The sequence below is a fragment of the Physeter macrocephalus genome, chromosome 20 (assembly GCF_002837175.3).
Source record: "Physeter macrocephalus isolate SW-GA chromosome 20, ASM283717v5, whole genome shotgun sequence".
Lineage (NCBI taxonomy): Eukaryota > Metazoa > Chordata > Mammalia > Artiodactyla > Physeteridae > Physeter > Physeter macrocephalus.
The window spans coordinates 103,212,981-103,236,371 of record NC_041233.1 but is presented as its reverse complement, the minus strand read 5'-3'; the positions used below and the strand labels follow the sequence as shown (position 1 = coordinate 103,236,371).

General features: G+C 43.0%; 1 protein-coding gene across 7 annotated transcripts in view; it reads left to right on the top strand.

The window, feature by feature from the left end:
- The window catches only part of MTUS1 (microtubule associated scaffold protein 1), a 168,651-nt gene that overhangs the window by 125,000 nt on the left and 20,260 nt on the right, over positions 1 to 23,391 (top strand). For 4 of the 7 annotated variants that reach the window (XM_055080992.1, XM_055080988.1, XM_055080989.1 and 1 more), the window contains 3 exons: positions 849 to 1,063; positions 9,425 to 9,491; positions 21,392 to 21,484. In XM_055080992.1, the coding sequence (XP_054936967.1) occupies positions 849 to 1,063; positions 9,425 to 9,491; positions 21,392 to 21,484 (375 nt within the window). Of the gene's footprint in view, positions 1 to 848; positions 1,064 to 8,075; positions 8,405 to 9,424; positions 9,492 to 21,391; positions 21,485 to 23,391 lie in introns of those variants that run through there. The other 3 variants (XM_007117250.4, XM_007117253.4, XM_024131365.3) reach the window with 2 other exon arrangements.

The following is a 23,391-nucleotide window of genomic DNA, read 5'->3' as shown; positions in this document are numbered from 1 at the left end:
CGGCATGTGGGATCTTCCCGGACCGGGGCACGAACCCGTGTCCCCTGCATCGTCAGGCGGACTCCCAACCACTGCGCCACCAGGGAAGCCCCAGGGAACCCCCAAAGCTTGTATTTGATAGAAAACGGAAGAGTGTAGTCAAGAGTATATAATACTCTTACTGAATCACTTTGCTGTACACCTGAAACTGACACAACATTGTAAATTAACTCTAGTCTAATATAAAATTAAAAAATTTTTTAAAAGAGTATAATACTCGGCAATGAATTTAAAGATCAGGGGTTAAATATGAGTAGATTTTCAATGTATATGTGGTGATTTATCAGGAATTAGGAAGTGATTCATTTAGAGTATAAACCTTTGTAAGGACCAGGCCATCAGCAGGGAGAGGGTGGGAAGTTGGTAAGAAACGTATAAGAAGAGGGAAAGGCCTTTAAAGTCCAATCGTTCGTGCGTTGTTTTTCAGCCTGTGTGATCAGAATGGACAGTCAGGGTTCTTGTCACAGACAGATTTCTGTACCAATTTACCTGGAAAATTAGAAACTATGAAATCAACGTTATTTTGCATGCAGTTTTCATGTTTCTGGATTGGTAAATCTGTTTATTTCATGCCCCTACTTCTCTGCCCCGTATATAACTTATGTCAGAATTAAAGCCATCATCTGTGTTTCTGAGTTCCAGAAATCTTGATATTCGATTAATCCATGTTCTCATCCATATGCTTTCCTTATGTAAACATAACTTAAGTGCATTTCTGTGGCTTCTCTAGTTGTTTGTGAAGCCAGATGGTGGTGGTTATAAAAAATTAAAGTCACGTATTTTCCTACCTATATTCATTCCTTTTGCAGTTGAAAAGGGCAGACAGAAGAGTCCCAGAAGTTTATGTATCCAGACCCAGACATCTCCAGATGTGCTCTCCTCAGAAAAAACACTTGAGTTGGCTCAGTATAAAACAAAATGTGAAAACCAAAGTGGATTTATCTTGCAGCTCAAGCAGCTTCTTTCCCTTGGTAATACCAAGTTTGAAGCATTAACAGTTGTGATTCAGCACCTACTGTCTGAGGTAAGGATGTGTTCCCTCTAAACAGCCTTCTCACTCTAAGGTAGGGGCAGGCGGGGGGATGGGCAGTGCTCATGTCCTGTCTTGTGAATATCTTTAAGTTAATGACTGGTAAGATCACATATAATTCACCCAATTATGCTTTTGTCAACTCACTCGATACCTGAGTCACTCTCTAGAAATCTGGGATTGAAACGTTTCTTAGTACTTCTCTTTCTTCTCTGGGGTCTGTTAGACCAACAACAGTGAAAACGTAATTGCCTGTTAAACTTCTATATACCTCTAGACTATATTAGCATTGCCAATTAAAAAAAATTAATCAGTCGATCTAAGAAAGAAATGCAAAATTTTATTTGAGCCAAATTGAGGATTTTAACCTGGGAACAGCATCTCAGAAAGCTCTGAGAATTGCTCCACCCCTTAGAAGTCAAGGCACAGTTATGTATAAGGTGTTTGAGACAGAGGACACATTATTGACAGTTTACACAATCCAGATCTGCAAGTACAAAGTGGTTGGTCATGTGACCCCTGACAAGATCTAGAGGGAATGTTATCTTTAAGGAGTTGGCTTGGTGCTGGGAGAGTGTTGCTCTTTATGGTTGAGTAGGTATTTCTCCGGATGGGGGAGGTTTGGTCGATGTATAATGCAGGTACACAATGCACAGTAGAAGGGAGAGAGCAGGCCAAAGGGCAGAGAAAATTTTTTTATGTTTAAATTTTTCTTGCCATAAAATATGAATTTTATTTCACAGCATTAACTTTTTTTTCACTTAATTTTTTATCTAACTATGTGTAGTTTTCCATATCACACTGAACTTAATGCTTTGAAAAATGAGGTGGATTATATTTCTGGGTCAAAGAACACTTTTGAGATACCTCCCAGTAGTGGTCTAGGCAGTCTTCAGAATTTCCATCCATTCCTAAAATAGTTTGTGGTACAACAAGCATGAAACAGATTTTCTTTGCTTACTTACCCTTCCCTGATATTCTACAAGGATGTTAATTCAGGAATTAGTTAAAATTCATTGAGAAAACCAAGTTTCTATGAACGTATGCTACTGGCATAGCAACAAAAAGTATAATTATTTTAGGGGAAATACTGGGTTGAGAATGTAGCTTGAGCTCTCTAGATATTTTTAAATCACTGTTTTAAAGATGAGGATACCTGACATCTCAAGAAGAATACTGTTCAATCTGCTTGTTCTGTAGTTCAGTTCAGTCCAACAAACCTATACTCATTTCTTACAGAGGCTACTCTGATGTGGTTGCCGTCTGGGGCAAAGGGAGATGCAGGTGAATGAGACTTGGTCTGTGCCTTTGACGAGCTGCTAAGCTAGCAGACAGTTTAAATCAGTATTTGGTGAACATTTTACAGCTTTGTTCGAATGAACTTTTTTGAGGGGGAGATGCAGACATTTACCTAGTTTTTAAATTACAGTAGCATACAGTATTTTTGTTTTTCTCTATTATATAAGAAAGGAATTTTGAGAGTTGGTTTATGTAACCAAGTAAGCTAAATTGGAAACTACATAACGTCAAATGTAGGGAACAATTAGTTTGTCTATTTAGTGATAAACCAATTATTTATTTTACTGTATCTAGCCTAACAACCCCACGTTCAACTCTTTTCTCTCCTTTATCTCCCACATGAAAGCAATCACGTCTGGTGAGTTCTCATCCCACAGTGTCTCTCCCCTTCCTTCATCTCCTCTTTTCTATCTCTACTGATGCCAACCTTGTTCAAGCCCTGGGTAACTGTCTCCTGGATTATGTTAATAACTTCTTAACCAGTCTTGAGGCTTGCACTCTCTCCTCTGTAATCCATCCCGATCCCTGCGTCCCAAAGCATTCCACTCTCCTGATCACCTTCAGTGGTTCTCCATCGTCTACAGCCGATTTGCCCAGTATGGTAGCCACTAGCCTTATGAAGCTATTGAGCATTTGAAGTGTAGCTAGGCTGAACTGAGATATGCGGCAAGTGTAGAATACACACAGATTTCGAAGATGCTATGAAAAAAGGATGTGAAATATCTCATTAATAACTTTTCTATTGACTGTATGTTGGAATGATAATTTGGACATACTGGGTTAAATAAAATATACTGTCAGATTAATTTAATCTTTAAAAAATGTGGCTACTTGGAAATTACAATTACGTACATGGCTCACATTATATTTCTCTTGGATGACTCTGGTGTGTAACTTGGAATATAAGACTCTCTGTAATCTGGTACCAACTGCCCCTTTTAACCTTCCCCTCACTGCCGGTATGCTCCAGCTGTATAATCAGGAAGGTAAAGGAGAAGCAAGAGGGGTTTAACATTTGTTGAATATTTACTAAGTACCAGACGTTCTTACTTAATAAAATCCTCTCCAAAATGCAAGTTGGAGCTTACAAATAAGAAAATTGAGGCATAGAGCTGTTAAGTACTTGACTATCATCAGATAGCTGATAAGGGGAGGACCAGGACTTGAACCCAGGTCTAGGACACTCTGAACTCAGAATCCCCTGTAAAGTTCCTGTACGTTTTCATCTTTGGCTCAAATACCATTATTGGGCTACCACCCTTCTCCCTAATACCTACGTGTTTAGATCTTTCTTAGCATCGCATTACTACCTGGGTTTAATTGACTTGGATTCATTATACAAACCGCCAGAGTTAAAAATGCAAATTAAATAGGTGAGGCTGTCCTGCCTTCCATGCCTGTCAGTGAGCAAAGGCCCAGGAGTGGATGTGAGGTGGACAACAGGAGTCTCGCTTCAGCTGTGTTCTCAGTCCCCCGGTACCCCATGTGGCATGACCGTTCCACGCTCCGTGTGGTCCTAGTGTTTAAAGATATTTGCCTTCCATGCGACTTGGCCCCTAAACACAAACCAAACATTTTATCAGGTGATCAATTGAGGAAAGATGAGGTCCAACACTAGAGAAAATATTTCACTGGGTCAGGCACACTGAGAGATGCTTCAGTCCACTGCAGGGCAGACTTTTAATGAGTTTCATGGATTCTTGTATCGCATGTGAATTTCATCTTACACCCAGTTTAGATCCTAATGTCCATGTAATTGTGACTCCGTTGAATTTCTTAAAATTCAGCTCAAAAACACCCTCTTTTATGGAGAGTTTCCTAGTCCTTCTAGCTCTATGTTTTATCTACTCTCTGGATTCTAGGAGCACTTATATTTCTCTGTCACTCTCTACCTAGTAGGTAGCCATTTCGAAGTTGTTTTTACTTTTTAAGACAGTCAGCTCACTGAGAGCTGGATCTGTTTCTGGTGCTTTCTTAGGAAACCACCCAAGCTGCTATGGCAGTGCCTTATACATAATAGACACGCAGTGTGTATCTCAATGAACAAATGGATCAATAAAGAGGATGGAATCTCAGATGTAAGACGAACATATAAAGTCTTTATGTAAATGTTCTTTGCTCTTTTCTAGCTCTTTATAATCAATCAGCAAATATTTACTGATTGCCTAAATGTGTACAGGGCACTGTTAAAAAACAGTTGGAAAGGAAAGATACAACCAAGGGAAAAGTTAAGCAATTTTTTCAAAATTTTTACTTAACCCTTTGGTTCTCTCATACCCATTATAGCAGTGATTGATATATAGATATGTAGATAGGTAGATATAAATTGTAGATCTGTACTGATCTATATATACGTATATATCTCATTATTGCTAATTTTTCCTAAACCGTTTCAGAGCATTAAATTGTAGGTAAAAATCATTGATTATAGGGAATCCTGGAACTGTCACTTATCCGTTTGTTGCAAGTCTATTTAATAACTACAACTTTACCACTTTAGTGGTAGACATCATTCATTACAGAGCAGAAGCTCTAATGCATGTCTCATGAATCTGGAAACCAATACCACACTTTCTGTTTCTCAGAGGACACACTGTTGTTAGTTTTAGTTCTGATTCTTGGTTTATCCTTGCATAGTTGTACAGTGTTCTGTGCGGGCAGACCGAGTGCCAGACAGTGTTGATGGTAGTGACCCCAATTTCTTTTTTTTTTTTTTTTTTTTTTTTTTTTTTTTTTTTTTTTTTGCGGTACGCGGGCCTGTCACTGTCGTGGCCTCTCCCGTTGCGGAGCACAGGCTCCGGACGCGCAGGCTCAGCGGCCATGGCTCACGGGCCCAGCCGCTCCGTGGCATGTGGGATCTTCCCGGACCGGGGCGCGAACCCGTGTCCCCCGCATCGGCAGGCGGACTCTCAACCACTGCGCCACCAGGGAAGCCCCCCAATTTCTTCAATAAAGTTTCTGGGTACCTCAACCCAACCTCTGACCAGTTATTCAGTGTGCCTCCAATTCTGTTTCTCATAGTGGAATCTAACCTAAAGTAGCACCTAAACAAAGATGAATTTTGAATGACACTAGCGGTCTACAAATAAAACTGTCTCAGACCAAAAAAAAATGGACACGATTCATCGTGTGGTCGTGGGGACGGAGGAGGTCAGAGAGAGCATACATCTGAGCCATCCAACATGGTTCTTTCCTGCAAAATCCCCTGTGCTTTTGACGCTCTCCCAAGCTAGCAAATTGAGGCTCACCGATGAGATGACAGCCGGAGACTAAGTGCCTGTGTCCCAGGGACTCCTAATTAAATTATGGTGAGTCCATTTTTTTCTCGGAGCACTTCATATATTTAATGTATGAGTATAAAAGCATTTTTCCCAACCAGATTCCCAACTCCCTCTTTTTTTTTTTTCCTTCACATTGTGTGGAACTCTGCATGTTACAGTACAAAGAAAATTAAATAAACTTGTTATCTGGACCGTAAAGAGTTTATCATCTAAGACAGAAACACTGATATAGGAGCAGCTAAACAAAAAGAAAGCGGCAGTCAGTATCTAAGTGACGAACGCATTTTGTCATCTACAAAGGGTAAAGGTCTTCAAGGGCAAGCTACCAGGAGAGTCAGGTAGAAAGTAACACTGAGTATGTGCCTATTATGATATGAGCACTGTGGTCGGCATTTCACATAGGATCATATTTAAAGCCCTTGGTTTTTCCATTGTCCTGTACTGCTTCCCCTCAGATGAGGTCATCTGCCTTGAGTTATTGGGCCTGGATGTCTTAGTTCTACCTAGGTCCCAAGCTTCTTGAAGCAGGAACCATGTCTTAAATTTTTTCCATATTTTCCCCAGCATCTGGAATGGTACTTGGTAAATTGGTACTGAGTAATAAATTGCCAACCAATTCGGAAGGATAAATGTCCTGTCTAGGTGTGTGGGGGAAGCGAGTAGTATCTATGATTGACAGTTAGTGTTCCCTGAAGGCTTACAGAATGGGTCAGGTACAGAAGACCAAGCCTTCCAGTTTGTGGAGGTGGGACATGCATGGCAAGCATGACTTGGACAGAAGAGGAGTAGGGTGTCTACACAGGAGCTGGGTGACTGAGCTTCCTGGAACTTTATTTTTTATGCACTCAATGGAAGACTCTTGTTGAGCAAGGGCATTTATTTGTACCCAGAATATGGGATAAAAATCTACCAATCCTCTGCAAAATAGCGTGGAGGGAGGCTTTCCATAGTTCAGGAGTGGGGTCGGCGAAGAATGGTGGAGGCATCACTAAGAGAAAAAGTGCAGTGGATTCAAGACACTTTAGCAGGGAAGAACTGACCGACTGTGGCACAACCCATTAGACAAGGAAAAGTCCAAAACGATCCCATGGTTTTCCTGTTGCTGCCACTGGGATTGACAGAGGTTGGAAGGCTTCGATGGCTTCTGGGCGCTGAGGAAGGCTGACTGCAGTGGAGCTGGGGGCGGTGTCCGCATGCGTACAGTCGGCCCTTGGTACCTGCGGGGACTGATTCCAGGATGCCCCCCGCCCCAACAGCAGGTACCAGAATCCGTGGATGCTCAAAGCCCTCATGTAAAGTGACGGAGTACAGTTGGTCCTCCACGCCCGCATCCCAGGTTCCACCTCGGGCATTCAACCAACCTTGGATTTCAACTGTGCTGAAATCGCTTGTCCGCAAAGTCCCTTTAATTATCAAAAAGACTGCCTTGTAGCTACTTGTGATAGGATGTAAAAGTTCACAGAATCACTCCTGGAAACTTTACACCAACTTAATTTTTCAATTTTCCATATTTAAGGATTTCCATAAATTTGAAAAGTGATTTAACTTCTTACCAGCTTTTCCTTCTATTAAGGATTTAACTCTTAGAAAAGAGTGAATTTTAAGCAAGGTCACCGAATGTGTTACAGGACTGCTTGCGTGTATCTAGCGAAACAGTCTTCTGGGTCTCTTGTCACTCGAGTGACAAAACTTGCTGATACTTAACGTGAACTAGATCACAAAGGCTTAAATTTGAGATTAAGAGAAGTATATAGTATATATATTTTTATTCGCTTTTTTCCCCAATTTTATCTGGGTAGGTTTTCCTCAAACTTTAATTTCTACATTAGAAAACTCACTGCTTGTTCACTTAAAAAAAAATGGACTTACTGATTTGTGATTTCAGAACAACCTAATACTACGTTTTAAAAATCAAGCATTTAGAATATCATTAGGGCCAAAATGTACTCATTGAGAAATTGTTCCTTAAATTCCAGTCACTGTTAAATGTCCAGGACAGTGCTAGCGTATCGTTAACTTCCCTACCTCTTTCATGAGAGACTATACAAAGTAAAAACCATAACATATATCTGATCTCCTACTCTCAATTCAGCAGGTCACACTTCTTAAAATGCCAGGGAACCATGTTGTAAGCATTCAAATGAATTTTTCCGGAAAACATCATTCATTTTATAATATCATGCTAAATTCTACATCACAACACACACTTTCACCGTTCCTCACCTCGTCCATAACTCACTTAGCACACAGGTTTTGGAGAATAAATTTCCTTTTTCTATTAGCAAGTATGCTCATCTAATGACCCCTAATTAGAGAGGGGAATAAAAAGGTTCACAAGTCTAAAAATAACTCCATTATCCACGCGGAGGCGGCCGGTTTTTCTTTCCCCCGCACCAGCTGATATTTGAAAGTAAGTGGCAATCGATCAGTCTAAGCGCTGGCTCTTGTTTTTCATAAATGAAGGGCTGTGGCTTTAAGCAGGCGCAGGCAGCCTGTGCCAAAGGCAGAAGCTGCAGCCTCAGCTCCTGTGAGGAGAGAGGCGTCCCAGGCACACGCTAACCTGCAGGATGCGAAGTAAGGCCAACCGAAGACCAATGGCGCTCCTGCCGGTGGAGCTTTGAGTGTAGACGGACCGCACTGGTGGGTGGCGTGGCCACCTGCGCCGGGGCGGGAGGGGGGACTTGGAGACAGAAGCTGGAAAATGGGCTGCTCCGGCAGCAAAGTGTGCCTCTATTCTCCATGTGCAGCAACGAGGGTAATTAGTATTTGTTTATAGTGCTTTTCTGGAAGAACGCCAGGGGCGAAGGCAGAGGTGGTCTGGCGTGAGGGGGAAACGCTTTGAATGACAAGCAACTCTCGCCTGCAAAGGCCGGTCTCATGATCTCCGTCCGCAACGCTGCGACTCAGCTGCGGTGGGAGCTCTGTCCGGGGCGATCTCAGGGAGGGCATTTCCAGAGAGCTTTGAATTCTGCCTTTTCCTTCCTTACACGCTGGTGGGAGGGAAACTGCCTCGTAAGAAACTGTATCTAATTGCTGTGTTTGTACAAGCATGTGTGTCTGTGCGCTTGCGGGTGAGTTGCTGGTAACTTGGAAATGGCTCTCCTTGGCAAGAGTGATAATTGCTTTTTTGATTCTGAAAAAGCTGCCTGGTTTTCTTTGATTCATTTTTCTAACATTCTCCTCAGAATGATCGCTGATCCAACATATTATCATCCTTAGCAAATACGTGTAGCTGAGTAAAATTAATTTCATTTTGTTTTTAAAGGATTGTTTTTTTCGCCGTGGCTTTCTAAGAGACTTTTGCGTCTTCCTTTTAGAAGTAAAGGATTGCCCTCCTAAGGAACTTTTCTATTTGCAAATATAGGACAAAGTTCATATAAGTGCATGTGTTGAGAACATTAAACGTTTATCTTAGACTGATTAGGCCTTATATTGCCCTTGGAGGAGGAGAATGCATTACGTCTGAAGTATGCCTTAGCTGAAAGGTTCTGGGATCAGCAGTGAAGCATGGCTCAAAGTAAATATTTTTAAACGGGCCATTCGGTGCCTCAAATGAACGTTTCACGAGGACCTGAGAAAATAGAGATTTTGAAATGTGAATTTCCTTAACAACTAAGGGACATCTGTGTTTTCTAACAACACAAACTGTTAGCCTAAATGATTCATATCTTGGCTTCTCAATTCTGAGTCTCATTTTCCTGCTGATAACAAATGTGTGCTTTACTGAAAGAGACCCTCTTGAAAACATGAGTAACTTGATGTGTGTTTTCCACAGCGGGAGGAAGCACTGAAACAACACAAAACCCTATCTCAAGAACTTGTTAACCTCCGGGGAGAGCTAGGTAAGAGCTTTTTTTTTTTTTTTTTTTTTTTTTTTTTTTTTTTTTTTTTCCCCCCTTCTTCCAAGTTTTTCGGGTGGAGGGGAAAGTTGTCACAGTTGGTTTTCCTCTCTGCCTGCTGTCTGGAGCTGCGCGCTGGCAGTGTTAGCCACTCACTCCAGGATCTGTGCAAACACTGACCATCGACGCTTCTGTTGAATCTTGGCCGTTTGACCTCAAGTTCACAGGATTCTGGGCACTGATCTGACTAAGCCTAGCAGAGTTTCTGATGACCAAAACATTGCCTTTCCTGAAGAGAGGGACGGAATGCTTTTTGTAATTGTGTGGATTCCTGTTAGATAATTCCATCAGGTTTTTTTTCTTTCCGGAACCATCTTTCATACATATGAAAGAGTGCTGAGGAGATTCCCTCTCCAGTAGCAGTAATTATATTACACTTCCTTGGGTGGTCTGTGAGTAGTGGGTGTAGCATTAGAAGGCGCCCTCTGTGCTAATCTTCCAGCTGGACGGGCCGTGAGAAGGACCCAGCTCCACCGGAAGCCAGGTGTCTCTCCTGTCTGTGGCCCTCACCCCCCAGGGCTGCTGTTGCCAGGCCGAACTCTCTTCTAGTTCTTGTCTTTGCTGGAAGAGCCCTGGGTTCGTGCAGCAGAGGCAGTGCTGCCTTTCCTACCTCGGCCTGCGTGTTGGGGTGAGCTGACTGCCCTGGGAGCCCCATGCGCTGTAGGCACCACGGCGCTAGACGGTCGGCTTCCTGCTGGAGCTTCAGCCAGGTCTGGAGCAGTTCACTGAAAGGCTGCCTTCCTTGCCCTTTGCGGTTTTCTGTGTGTGCTGAAAGCGTGTGTACGTACGTGTATAAATAATGCAAAGGCAACAGCCAGAGTTGAAAATTATGTTCGTCTAGTTCCAGGAGAAACCGCTCGTTTTTCTTTGGACAACACCAGAGTTTAAATACCGTCAATATAATTTGCGGGACTTGAACCCTCTTAAGTCCCCCTCCCCCACCATGCCCGGGCGAAGAGCAAGTAGCCGTGAACGTGGGGCGAAGACTTCCGTCTCTCTTCCTCGTCTCTTTTCACCCCCCCGATGCAGGGCAATGCCAGACTCCTGACTCGCCCGAATACCTCGCCCTGGGCATCATTTTCTCCTGATCTTAGGAAGGAGTCTTTTGGGAAGAGTAATTGTAAGACAGATGGAACTTCCGGACCCCGAAGACTTGAGAGTTCTAGCAAAACAGTTCAAGGAAACCACAGATAAGAAACAGCCCGGCTCCCGGGGACGTTTAAGGCTCTCTGCCAGCTTACTGAACGTGACCGGTGTCCTTTTGATTACCCGGATGACCAACTTAACTTGCCTTTGTCTGCGCCTTAAGTAATGTAATGGATATAGGGTTAGCAGATCAGGAGAGAGGTCTTTTTGTGTGTGTTTCAGGGTTCGCTCTAACCCGGTAGAGGTGGAGAGGAGCCTCCCTGGGGGTTCCCGTTTCAGCCTCCCCCCAGGACGAGGCAGGCAGGCCAAGGGAACACTGCGCTCATTCAGTCAGTCTGAATGGGGGAACCCTCCTTCCGCCTTTCAGTGGATAGCGCGGTTCGGTGATCTCAGTGGGACCCGGGGGCTCAGCACCTCCCGTTAGTTACTTAGCCCGACAGGAAATAGCTGTAGCCATTTGCACCCGCTCTCACCTTCCCATCTGTGATAAGGAGCCGGTGCCCCGGTGTGGCTTTACTGCTGCTCTCGGAGTGTCGGGATGCAGTGGTTGGCCCGTCCGTGTCATCCGGTCACCCAAGGCTGCACTCTCAGGAAGTGTGGCATTACTGCTGGTGAACCAGATCGAATTGTTCACGTAACAGCGTAGAGCATCGGGGGGAAGATTTTTGGTTCCATGAGGGGAAGGGAGAGAAGCCTTCTTCTGATGGAACAGCCCAGGAAGAATGTTCTCAGAGCTGCTGGTTTGACTGATTGTGCATGAGCTACGGTAGGAATAAGTTCACACCGCGAGGTGTACAGCTCAGTTTTAAAATGTGAGGCCGTGGTACGAAGCGGTTAGACTGTGTGGTCATACTATCCAGGTTCAGGTCTTTGGTAGCTGGGTGACCTCGGGCAGGGGAGACAGAGCACACGCCTTCTGTCCCAACTGCATTCTTTGTAAAATGGCGGTAGTGTCTGCCTCAAGGGTGGCCACGAGGATTACATGAGGTAACTTGCTGCAAAGCGTCTACCACCAAGTATTACCTGCTATTAAATAGTAGTTGTTAAGATGCACGCAGTTGACCGCTGTGTAGTAACTGCATTTGCTGTTTTGCGAGGGCAGAGACTCTGCTGCAGAAAGGAATAGTAATTCAGCTAAATATTATTAGAAATGCCTTAGGACAGGTTGTTTTTGCTCTTCACGTACAAATGGAAAGGTGAGATGTGATGGATCCCTTCCCGATATGTTAGAAGCGCTTGGGGTGTGGAGTCCACCGTCTGGGTTTTTGTCCATCCACTCCTGGTTAGAAGTTACCTGACTTCTTTGAGCACAGTTTCCTCACTGGTGATAGGGAGTTAATATGCATTTTGCCGGATTGTTTTGGCGTTTGAATAGGATGGTAGTACATGTGAAGTGACTGGTCCATCACGGGCAGCTCAAGAAAAGAGAGCCGCCACCGTCAGTGCCATCAAAGTGCCCACCTTTTCCCTCTGACGTAGTGGGGCATCGTTGGTGTCGCTTTCCCATTGCGTAGTTTTTCTTTACCTCCTCTATGAAAATTGAGGCAAGGTTCCCAAACTGCTAAGAACTGCAAAGAATAAAGGACAACTCATAAGCTCAGGGGCACTGAAACCCAAGTAAAGTCTGCACTTCTGATCTTCAGACCTCACTGCCTCCGACGATCTCCTCCCCTGACTGACCTGCCCACCGTGGTCTCACTTGTTTCCTGACAGGTGCCCTCTGCTCCCAGGTTAACCCAGCTTATTACCTCCAGCAGAGCCCGTGTGTATCTGCATCTGAGCCATGCCTGCTTTGTGGAACAACATACCATTTGCTTCTGCAAAAAACGCTTTGAAAACCCCCTCTCAGTCTCCTCAGAACCAAAGCATGAGGCTCCCTTTGCTCCAGAGAGCCCTTGATATTTTGCATTTGTGTATATACTATATCTTGTGGTTTCCTATTGTCTTCAGACAGTAAACTCTTTTGGGGGGGGGGGTCTTTGTTGCTATATTATTAGAAATGCCTTAGGACAGGTTGTTTTTGCTCTTCACGTACAAATGGAAAGGTGAGATGTGATGGATCCCTTCCCGATATGTTAGAAGCGCTTGGGGTGTGGAGTCCACCGTCTGGGTTTTTGTCCATCCACTCCTGGTTAGAAGTTACCTGACTTCTTTGAGCACAGTTTCCTCACTGGTGATAGGGAGTTAATATGCATTTTGCCGGATTGTTTTGGCGTTTGAATAGGATGGTAGTACATGTGAAGTGACTGGTCCATCACGGGCAGCTCAAGAAAAGAGAGCCGCCACCGTCAGTGCCATCAAAGTGCCCACCTTTCCCCTCTGACGTAGTGGGGCATCGTTGGTGTCGCTTTCCCATTGCGTAGTTTTTCTTTACCTCCTCTATGAAAATTGAGGCAAGGTTCCCAAACTGCTAAGAACTGCAAAGAATAAAGGACAACTCATAAGCTCAGGGGCACTGAAACCCAAGTAAAGTCTGCACTTCTGATCTTCAGACCTCACTGCCTCCGACGATCTCCTCCCCTGACTGACCTGCCCACCGTGGTCTCACTTGTTTCCTGACAGGTGCCCTCTGCTCCCAGGTTAACCCAGCTTATTACCTCCAGCAGAGCCCGTGTGTATCTGCATCTGAGCCATGCCTGCTTTGTGGAACAACATACCATTTGCTTCTGCAAAAAACGCTTTGAAAACCCCCTCTCAGTCTCCTCAGAACCAAAGCATGAGGCTCCCTTTGCTCCAGAGAGCCCTTGATATTTTGCATTTGTGTATATACTATATCTTGTGGTTTCCTATTGTCTTCAGACAGTAAACGCTTTGGGGGGGGGGGGTCTTTGTTGCTGCGCGCGGGCCTTCGCTAATTGCGGCGAGGGGGGGCTACTCTTCGTTGCGGTGCGCGGGCTTCTCATCCAGGTGGCTTCTCTGGTCGCGGAGCACGGGCTGTAGGTGCGTGGGCTTCAGTAGCTGTGGCACGTGGGCTCAGTAGTTGTGGCTCACAAGCTCTAGAGTGCAAGCTCAGTAGTTGCGGCACCCGGGCTTAGTTGCTCCGCGGCATGTGGGATCTTCCGGACCAGGGATCGAACCCGTGTCCCCTGCATCGGCAGGCGGATTCTTAACCACTCCACCACCAGAGAAGTCCCCAGACAGTAAACTCTTTAATTGCAGAGATCCATTCCTGCTTCCTATGAAAAAAAAATATATATGCTTTCCATTTTCATGGGTAATTGATAAATATTTATGGGCATTTTAGGTTTTAAAGTTTCTTTTCTCTTTTTTTTTTTGGCTGTGCCACGTGGCTTGTGGGATCTTAGTTCCCCCACCAGGAATCGAACCTGGGTCCCTGGCAGTGAAAGCATGGGGTCCTAACCACTGGACCGCCAGGGAATTCCCTAAAGTTTCTTTTTATTTAAGAACAATGTGTGAAAATTAACGAAAATTGTGGAGTGAGGGCTAAATAGCCCACAGCTCCATATTTTGGCATATTCCTTTGTTTATATGAATATATACCACTTTGCACTCTTTTATTATCATTATTATTATTAAGGTATAATTTACATGCAGCGGGATGCTTATTCCATCAGTTTGACAAACACACACACACGTAACCTACACCTTTAGGTTATGTTTCCAGTAGACCCTCTTCCCCTAGAAGCAAACACTGACCTTATTTTTATCACTAGAGGTGAGTTTTGTCCATTCTGCAATAGAGTTTCATGTAAATGGAGACACACAATAAATTCTCTTTGTGTCTGGCTTCTTTCACACATAATGTTTTTGAGATCTTTCCATGTTATTGTAGATACTCGGATTTTTAAACTTATGTCAAGCACTTTCCCATTTTGCCTCATGGTCTTCATACGCTCGTGTTTAATGATCATGGTAATGCCTTTTGAGTGGATGTAGCATAATTTCACTTACCCCTTAAATAATGTCATCGTAAGGCTTTCATCGTCGGCTGTTTTTCTTACCCATTCCCATGGTTTCAACTACAACCTACAGGGTGACGACTCACAGGTTTATTTTTCTAGTCCCCTCCTTCCCAAGCTGTAAATACTTTTTTCCCAGTGAAGAGCTGCCTCTCGATGAGCCAGTGCAGTGTAATCAGACCTTCCTGACTCCCCAGCCCCTTGCTTCCGGAATACTCTGCAGTGTCTCCTCATTCAGTCCTATTCCTCAAAGTCTGTTCGTCACCTTCTGCACTGCATTATTATTCATTTACCACCCAGGCTGCCAACTACGGTCAGAACCCTCTTCTTCCATCCTCCACATGATACCAGCCTGTGTTCTAAATGTCTCCCAGATCCATCTCTCTTCAGCATTCTGGCTGCTACTGTCCTAATTTAAGTCCTGTCATTTCTCACCTGCAGTATACCCCAGTGGTCACCTTGCCTCCAGGCCTGCTTCTCTCTTCTCCAAGTGCTACCAGGACTATACTTGTAATAAATCTCATGTGTGTCCTCTACTGGACATCTTTAGTGAACACAAGTGACTCCATTTTGGCTTTGGGAAGAAGTCCAAGCATACTAAAGTCACCGTGTATGATGTGTCTGTAACCTTCCGGTGTCGCTTCATGGTCTGACCCTCGTTCCCCTTCTCTGCACAGCTCCTTTTCCCTCGCAAGGTCCCAGGCAAAGGCTCATTCATGCCTCGTTTGTGTCTCCTCTCTGTTTGAAAGGCTCTCCCCTCTTCCCACTGTCTTTCTATTTTTGCCTCTCAAACTCCATCTTCGTCTCATGACTTATTTTTAAAGTCTTAGCTAAAATACTTGGTCTTCAATTCAGTTTCACCCAAATCCTTCAGACAAGTGAACTGCACCTTCTACTATACCCTTTGAGTAGGTATTTGCTCTTATAGGTATTTGTTTATAGACCTCTTTTCACAGTGCAGAGCTGTGAGCGCTTCGAGGGCAAGGCCAGTATGTCCTTCATCTTTGTAGCTCTACCAGCTAGTACCTCGGACCCGGCAGTTAGTACTTCTGATGCTTAGTACTTCAGAGAATGAATGAATGATTTTACTGCTGAGGATGGTAGCTAGGGAAAGTTGGTTTTATCCTTATGCTTATACTTGATGGTTTCTGTACACAGATATTTTCCTATAAACTGTTAAAAAGAAGTAATAAAGTAAGATGAGCTATAATTCTCTTGAAGACATTTTATATTATGCCTGACAGTCCCAGTTAATCAGGTCATTTTGAAAATGTCAGCCCTCAAAATAAATTACAGTTCAATTTAATGTTCTACATAATCCACAGCAAACATTTTACCTCTGAGATACGGAATAAATGTGTCATTCTGATTCTTATGGTCATGTTGGTGTAATGGAGAGCCATAATTATGATCTTTTAGGTTTCCTACTGTATTTTTTTATTGATCTTAATCATTGGAATCCCTTGTTTTCATCTAAATTAATGAAGAAAAAGGTAGTTTGTATTTCACAGTTACTTTCTAGCCATCAGAATTAATAGCTAACTCACATCTTTTTATACATTTGTGCTGATTGTTCCTATGTCATGATACAAATGAGATTTTAACCCTTTATTCACTAAAAATTCCTGGAATTCCCATAATAATGGTTCAGAAGACTAGTCGATTTTGCCCTCTGTATGTAAAGATGATGGGTATGGCAGCAACATTTATCGAGTGCCTACTCTTTCTTAACACCAGTATTCATCCCTAAGTCTACTGGTTTGCATTGTATAGGAAGAGAGGCAGGGATGGAGGGAAGAATTGAGGCTTAAAAGTTATGTAACTTTCTTAAGGTCAATAGGCTAGAAAAGCAAAGCACCTGGATAGAAACCTAGGATGGCTAGACCACCAAACTCCTGGTAATTTCAAAAAAAGAAACCATGGTGAAACTGTTGGAAAGATGGGGAAATCATTTGATATCAACACTGGTTTGCATTGATAACTACTTTTGGGATCTTTTCATTCAAGTCAAGAGTTCAAGAAGTATTATTAGATTAAATATCTTGTTATTATGTGCTAGGAAAAGGGGACTTGGCTCTGCCTAAAGCAGTGTACACATTGTCTAATCAACACTTGACTGTGTCTGTGAACTAACCTCCCTTCACACCTTTATGGAATGTGTTAATTTTTCACTAGTTTTGTGTACAGTTGTGGTTTAACAAGGTTGTATATTTAGAGTAATTTTAAAACTCTTACAGTTAAGCCACTTTTGAGTTGCAGAATTCCAGAAGTGATTTTTGAAGTGGGCTTTAATGAAAAATCTATTACTATGTAATGAAAACCAACCGTATGCCAAAACAATTCTTTATCTCACTGAGCTGATTGAAGATGGAGTTGATTCTGTCTTAAACTTGGCTTGTTCTTTTTCTATCCTTGTCTGCCTGTCCTAACTTTAGACTTTGGCTGGCTGTCTCTATAAGTGAAAGTTTAGGTTCTTTCACCTGTACAGATGCACAATATTACCAAGCGTGTCTATTCGGAAAGCCTCTTGAGTCTTCTTCCTTGTCCTGGTCTTTTTCCTCACTGGTCCTTGTCCAATTTTGATATGTTCGGTTTTTCCTTATTTAATGTAATTTGTCTAGAACAGTGGTTCTCAAACTTCACTGTGTAATATTAATAGGGCAGATTAAAACTGCAGATTCCCGGTTCTGACTCGGGTGGCTTGGGATGGAGGAGTCCACTTGTAATGCTCACCCAGGTGACTCTGATGCAGGGGCTTCCTGGGCCACACTTGGACAGCACACTAGCTGTCCAGAATGTTGTACATTTAATGTAAAAAATATATGTATGTAAGACTTAAGTGAGCAGAGTAAGAGAATAATACCAAATAGCTCTAACTGAACTGAGTCCATTCTTGTACATAGGCTTCCAAATCATATGCATACCAGTAACTTTGGGGGTTTCCTCGTTTGTTTTGTTTTTTTTAAATTCCAGGTGGCTTTTTAAAATTAATTAATTAATTTGGTTGCATCAGGTCTCAGTTGCGGCTCTAGGGCTCCTTAGTTGTGGCTCACCGGCTCCTTAGTTGCAGCTCGCTGGCTCCTTAGTTGTGGCATGCAAACTCTTGCGGCATGCGTGTGGGATCTAGTTCCTGGAAGGATCAAACCGGGGCCCCCTACAGTGGGAGCGTGGAGTCTTAACCACTGCACCGCCAGGGAAGTCCCTGCCTACCAGTAACTTTGACCTGCCCTTTTGAACCTTGCCCCCTAAACATGAATCATCAGGGAGGAGACACAGAATAGTATCAGACTCACCTGTTCATTAATATTAAATTTATTCTTTTGATTGAAATGTGATTTCCTTAAAGTCTTAACTTACTTTCCTCAGGCCTGAAGCTTAGAACGTTTATGCCGGTTATTCAGCCAGGCTTTTGACTCAGATCCACTTTACAGCCTAACTGTTTTGATTGGTCCATGGAACGTTTGCTGTTGTGACTATGAGAGCATCTGTTTTGCAGCATGTTGTTGGCCAGTGACTAAGCTGAAAAACAGCAAAGCCTTTGCAGACTTTTATTGGCAGGGAGAACCCGGGGCTCCGTGGAGGCCCAGCTGGCACCTCTGTACTAAGATCTATGACTGGGCCAGACCGTCATCCCGCATGTGAATAAGATTTCATCAGTGTAGGGAGAAAAAAGATCATTTTTTTACCTGCCTTACTTTGCAGTCTCTCTAGCTTGCACAAGATAATTAAGCCCTATTATTCGGAGGTGTCCATTGTATGAATGCATGAACTTCTCTCTTAATGCATCTCAAGTTGAGAAAAACAGCCACTTGGATCAGGTTCCGTGTTCTGTGCTAAAGAACCTGCACTGAAAAGGGCTGAGCGGATTGAGTTCTAGACCCGGTTCTGCCACGTCCGTTCCCTCTATAGTCTAGTAAAGTGAGATTTAAGATAATACCTGTGTTATTAACTCAAGACATGACTATATTCTATTACATTGAATAATAAATATGAGAGCACTTTGTAAAGTATGAACTGAGTTTTAAAGGGAAGGTGGTATTATTCATGGGAGAGTGGATTTGACGTTGCAGGAGGTTTGTGAAAGTAAATTCCTACTAAGTTGTGATTAGTGGAAGGCTTTTGAAATCAGTTCTTGTCAATTCATATAATACCCAAGAGCAATCTGAAAGCTATTTGTAGCTAATTTCGAAATTCAGAAAGAGACCTTTGTCTCTCTCACATGTCTGCCAAATTTCTTGGTCTTGTGAAAAAGCAGTACCTTCGGGGAGCAAAACCTGGGGCTTTTATGAGTAGATGATCATTCCACAGACAGTCTGTGAAGACTCACTCTACAACACAGAGCACTCTTTCACTTTATCCTCACCAAATGGCAAGGTCAGCAGAGCAGGTGGTATTTAGTCCTACCTGGCGTATCAGGAAACTGATCTGCAGAAGTTGGAAATGCTTGTTGTTGATAGTCTAGGTTCCTGCCCTTCTGTTGTTCTTTGGGCACCAGCCTCTCCACGAAGTAGCATTTTACTTTTTAAAAAGGGCTTCTTGGTTACCTTGTTCAGGTATATTATCTCCAATTTGAAGCAGATTAGACCCCAGTTTAAGAGAGTATCCAACATGGTCACTTGCCCTGGAAGTGTGTCACGAGTAGATTTCCCTTCAGAGAATAAGAGAATGAAATAATCGTGCTACTGTGATAGAAGGTTATGTCCCCATTTATGGTTCTGGGGCTGGGGTACAGGAGAAGTAACGTAAGATAGATATTTGTTTCCCCTTCCTTTTATACGCAGGTGGCAGAGTATTATACATGCTGTTCTGCACCTTGTTTTCTGCTTAGCATTTCTTAAAGATCAATACACAAAGAACTTCCTCGATATTTTTTTAAACAGCTGTAAAAGTATTTTTTGGAAACTATTCCATTATATAGATACACCATAATTAATTTAACCAGTTTCTTCATGGTGGACATTTGGTTGTTTGTAATGTTTTGCTCTTACAAAAAATGCTCTAGTGAATAGCTTCGTATGTCCCTCATTTTATATGTGTGGGAGTATGTCCCACACATATATTCTTAATAGTGGAATTTCTGGGTCAGAGGAGTATGCAGAGAAAATGTCAAACAAACCCAAATTGAGGGACATTCTGTAAAATGCCTGACTTCAAAATTGTCAAGATAATGAAAAGCAAGGAAAGACACATTCACAGATTAGAGAAGATGAGGGAAATGTGATGAGTAAATGCAGGTCCCTATCTTGGGTTGGAGCCTAGAACAGAAAGAAAGGACACAGCTTGGAGTTTAGTTAACAATAATGTGCCAGTAAAATTATTTCTTAGTTTCGACAAATGTCCTGTCATAATATAGGATATCAGCATTAGGGGAAACTGGGAGAGAGGTATCCGGGAACTATTCTATCCTTACGAGTTTTGTGAAAATCTAAAATTATTCTTTAAAAGTTTATTCTTAAAAAGGGGGGGGGCATTAGTAGAAAAACTGGTGAAATTGGAATAAAGTCTGTAGTAGAGTTAATAGTATTGCTTCAACGTTAAAACCTTCGTATTGACAAATGTCCTGGCTTTACATAAGATGGTAACGTCTGGGGAACCTAGGTGAAGGATGTACGGGAGCTCTTGGTACTGTCTCTTTGTACCTTTTCTATCAATCTAATAAAATTATTCCACGATTATAAGTTGTTTTTTTTAAAAAAGCATGTCTGCCCTGAGAAGTGTGTGCTGTTAAAGGAGTGGAGGGGTGCCCAGAAATAAAAGCAGGTGAGGTGGCCAGAGAGAGAGACTGAGAGAGACCCAGAGGAGGCAGGAGAGGCTGGACCAGACACCTACCTCATTGCCCTCCTGGATGGTGCGGAGAAGGGAACCCTGCTCAGGGAAGGGCTGGCACCCACAGCAGGCCTGCTGGAAGCATCTAGGGAGAGTGTGGGTGTACAGCTGGCGAATGAAGTCATCTTGCTTTCCTGTTTGTCTCTTCTTTCTGTCATGAACTCTTCTATGGCATCGTGAAACTTTGCATGATCTTCTGAGTGACCTTACCTCCCTAGTTTTCTTTTTCTTTTTTCTCTTTCATATTTTATGTCCAATGTAGATAAAATTACCTGAAAGTTGGAGAAATTCTATTGCATATAACGCCAAGAACAGTAGTATTAGAAAGTGAAGCTTTGGGGTGGATGTGTACCTATCCTCGTGTGTGTGTGTGTGTTTACCTTCTTTGAATACTAGACGAGCAGTGCGTCTTTGTAACTGTCCCATTGTGTCATGGACACCCCTCCCCACCAGCATGTCTTCAGACACATTTGAATAGGTGGACTTTGGCAAAGCTAGCAATAATAACAGCAACATTTGCTGCATACTTAACTCTGGTCAGGCACCGGCCAAGCGCTTCACATATATTTTATTTAATCCTGCAGGGAAGGCACTAATGTTAGCGCCACTTTAAAAATAAGGAAGTTCAGGCTTAGAAAGCTTAAGTCATTTGCTCAAATCACATAGCAGGTAAGTGGTGTGGCTGAGATTTGAACCTAAGTGTTTAGCTCTATTCTGTTAAGACATTTATTTATGTTCCTGAGAATTAAAGTATTTCTAGTTGTCTCATGATGAAACCTGCTACTCAGATCTAAAAATTAAGAAAGCCATGTACCATTTCAAAAGAATACTAACAATTTAGGGCCATGGTTGTGTAATGTTTTTCATTGTAAACAGTACATTTATCAGTCACCAAAGGGAAATTGGTCTCCATGAGATGGAAATAATAAAAATCTGACCTCTTCCTCTTAGGAAAGGCCACCAGGACCAATCAGGTAATGGCTGCACTTCACTCCTCGGGAAAACTGCTAAAGAACCCAGGACGAAGCCAGTTCTCTTCTCAAGGTTATATTTGATGCTGGCATTGGGCCTTCTGTAGATGTCATCCAAATAATCGAAAGGAAATATTCAAGCATTTCACCACTTCTGCAATATTGTTTCCTTGCTTAGTTACCCATGTTTTAAACTGTCAGGGGAGTGTCTCTCTGTTTTTCCTTTTCTGTCCTTGGCCTCGAATTCTTCTAAGGCCTGGTTCATCTCAGGTTGAAATGTCAACTTCCAGCTTGTAATGTGGCCTTATGTTTTAGGGCTGATCTTGTAAATGAGTTGGTTTCTTTCTTGTGCTTCTTAATTCTGAAAACTCTGTTTCTCATTTTAATTAATAGATCGCTGGAGAGGGCTTCTGCATTTTCCCAATATGGGCACAGAAATGATAATCCATCAATTTTTTCTGCAGGCAGCGGTCTCTTTGGTGTCCTTTATCACAGACATGCTTTTAAAAATTGCCTAATAGAATGATTAAGACAGCAAGGACAAAAGGACTACTTTGTACTCTGTGGATATCGCATCCGTGCGCTAACTTCATGAAAACGGTATCGCCTAACACTGTGCAAAAGCTCCTCGCTCAGTCCGAATTCTGAAAGATTCGTGTTTGAACTTGGCTGTCTTGGGTGTTTGATTAATTGACTGAGAGTGAGCGGAATTCTGGAGAATAAGCAAGGAAGAGACAAAACTGAGAACAGGAGTACGAGCCCGGGTGGCATAGAAATCGCTCCTAAATGGAAATAAGTACAAGGAGAAGTCCAGGACTGAAGCCCCAGGCTGGCGTCCCCGGCTCTCCCCACGAGTGTGTCCAGCCATCAGGGGTACTGAGAACCCTTGATACGGCGTTGACATGTGTGTCCTTTAGAAAAGTATGTCCTGAGTCTTTATGCCAGATAAGTGCTTCCCCAGGAGCCCAGGCCCGTTAACTCAAAGTAGAGCCATTTGTGTGAGGATCACTTCAGCCCAGCTGTTCCTGCACAGCTGCAGGCTGATGTCACCACCTGGGGCCGGGCCTGCCTTGGGACTGTTGTCCTAACAGCAGGCACCACCGCTCCCCCATCTGACCCACTTTTTTTCCCCTGTACCCTTCCTTCCCTCCTGTCCTCCCTTTACCTCTGCACAGTGGCCAACAAAATCAAACAGTATTTAAGCTTCTTTAAAAAAATAAAAAATAAAAGAGGAAACACCCTGTCCGGCCGCCAGTGTGAGAGGACTTCCATCTATCCTTTGTGATTTTAAAGTTATACAGTTACACATTCAGACTGACAGTCTTTGATTACAAGCAGATGTGTTGAAATCTGGCAGGTGTAGCATACTGCTAACTTCTACACAGAAGCTCTTCTAGTTTTTGGTTCACTTAGACATTTTAGCTCAGATATGAGCGTTCAGATGAGCTAGAATTTTTTTGTTTGTTTTGTTTTTTACTTTGCTGTTATCTGAAATCCTGAGGGAATTAAGTCCGAAGGCTGTGTGAAATCAAGATTTCTCTGACTAGAAGAGCTATTTTGATGCCTTTATTGACCGCTCGCAAATAGTTTTCTACTGCCATCTTTCATATAGAGCTGTAACATGGAATTCACACAAGGAGGCTTGTGGCCCTGTCATTTTATTGGTATTATTTTGGAAAGGCAGTGGAAGCGAATACGTTTACTTCTTTGGCTAACATCTGCCTTCGTGAATCACTTTTTCCTCCTTTGATAAATAAGTAGTGATATGAGGAGGGTATTCTGTAGCAATCAGCATGGCCATCATCTTTTAATAAATTCTTTTAAAGAAAAAAATAACTTCCCAAACAGAGTCCCAAATGCCTGAGTTGTCGGTGATGTTGATGATGTCTGTAATCTGGCCTGCATCTGCCTCGCTGAGTCTTCTCTCCAACTCTTCTGCCTTGGGAATGTTCTAGTTCCCAAGGTGCACTGTGCAGGCTC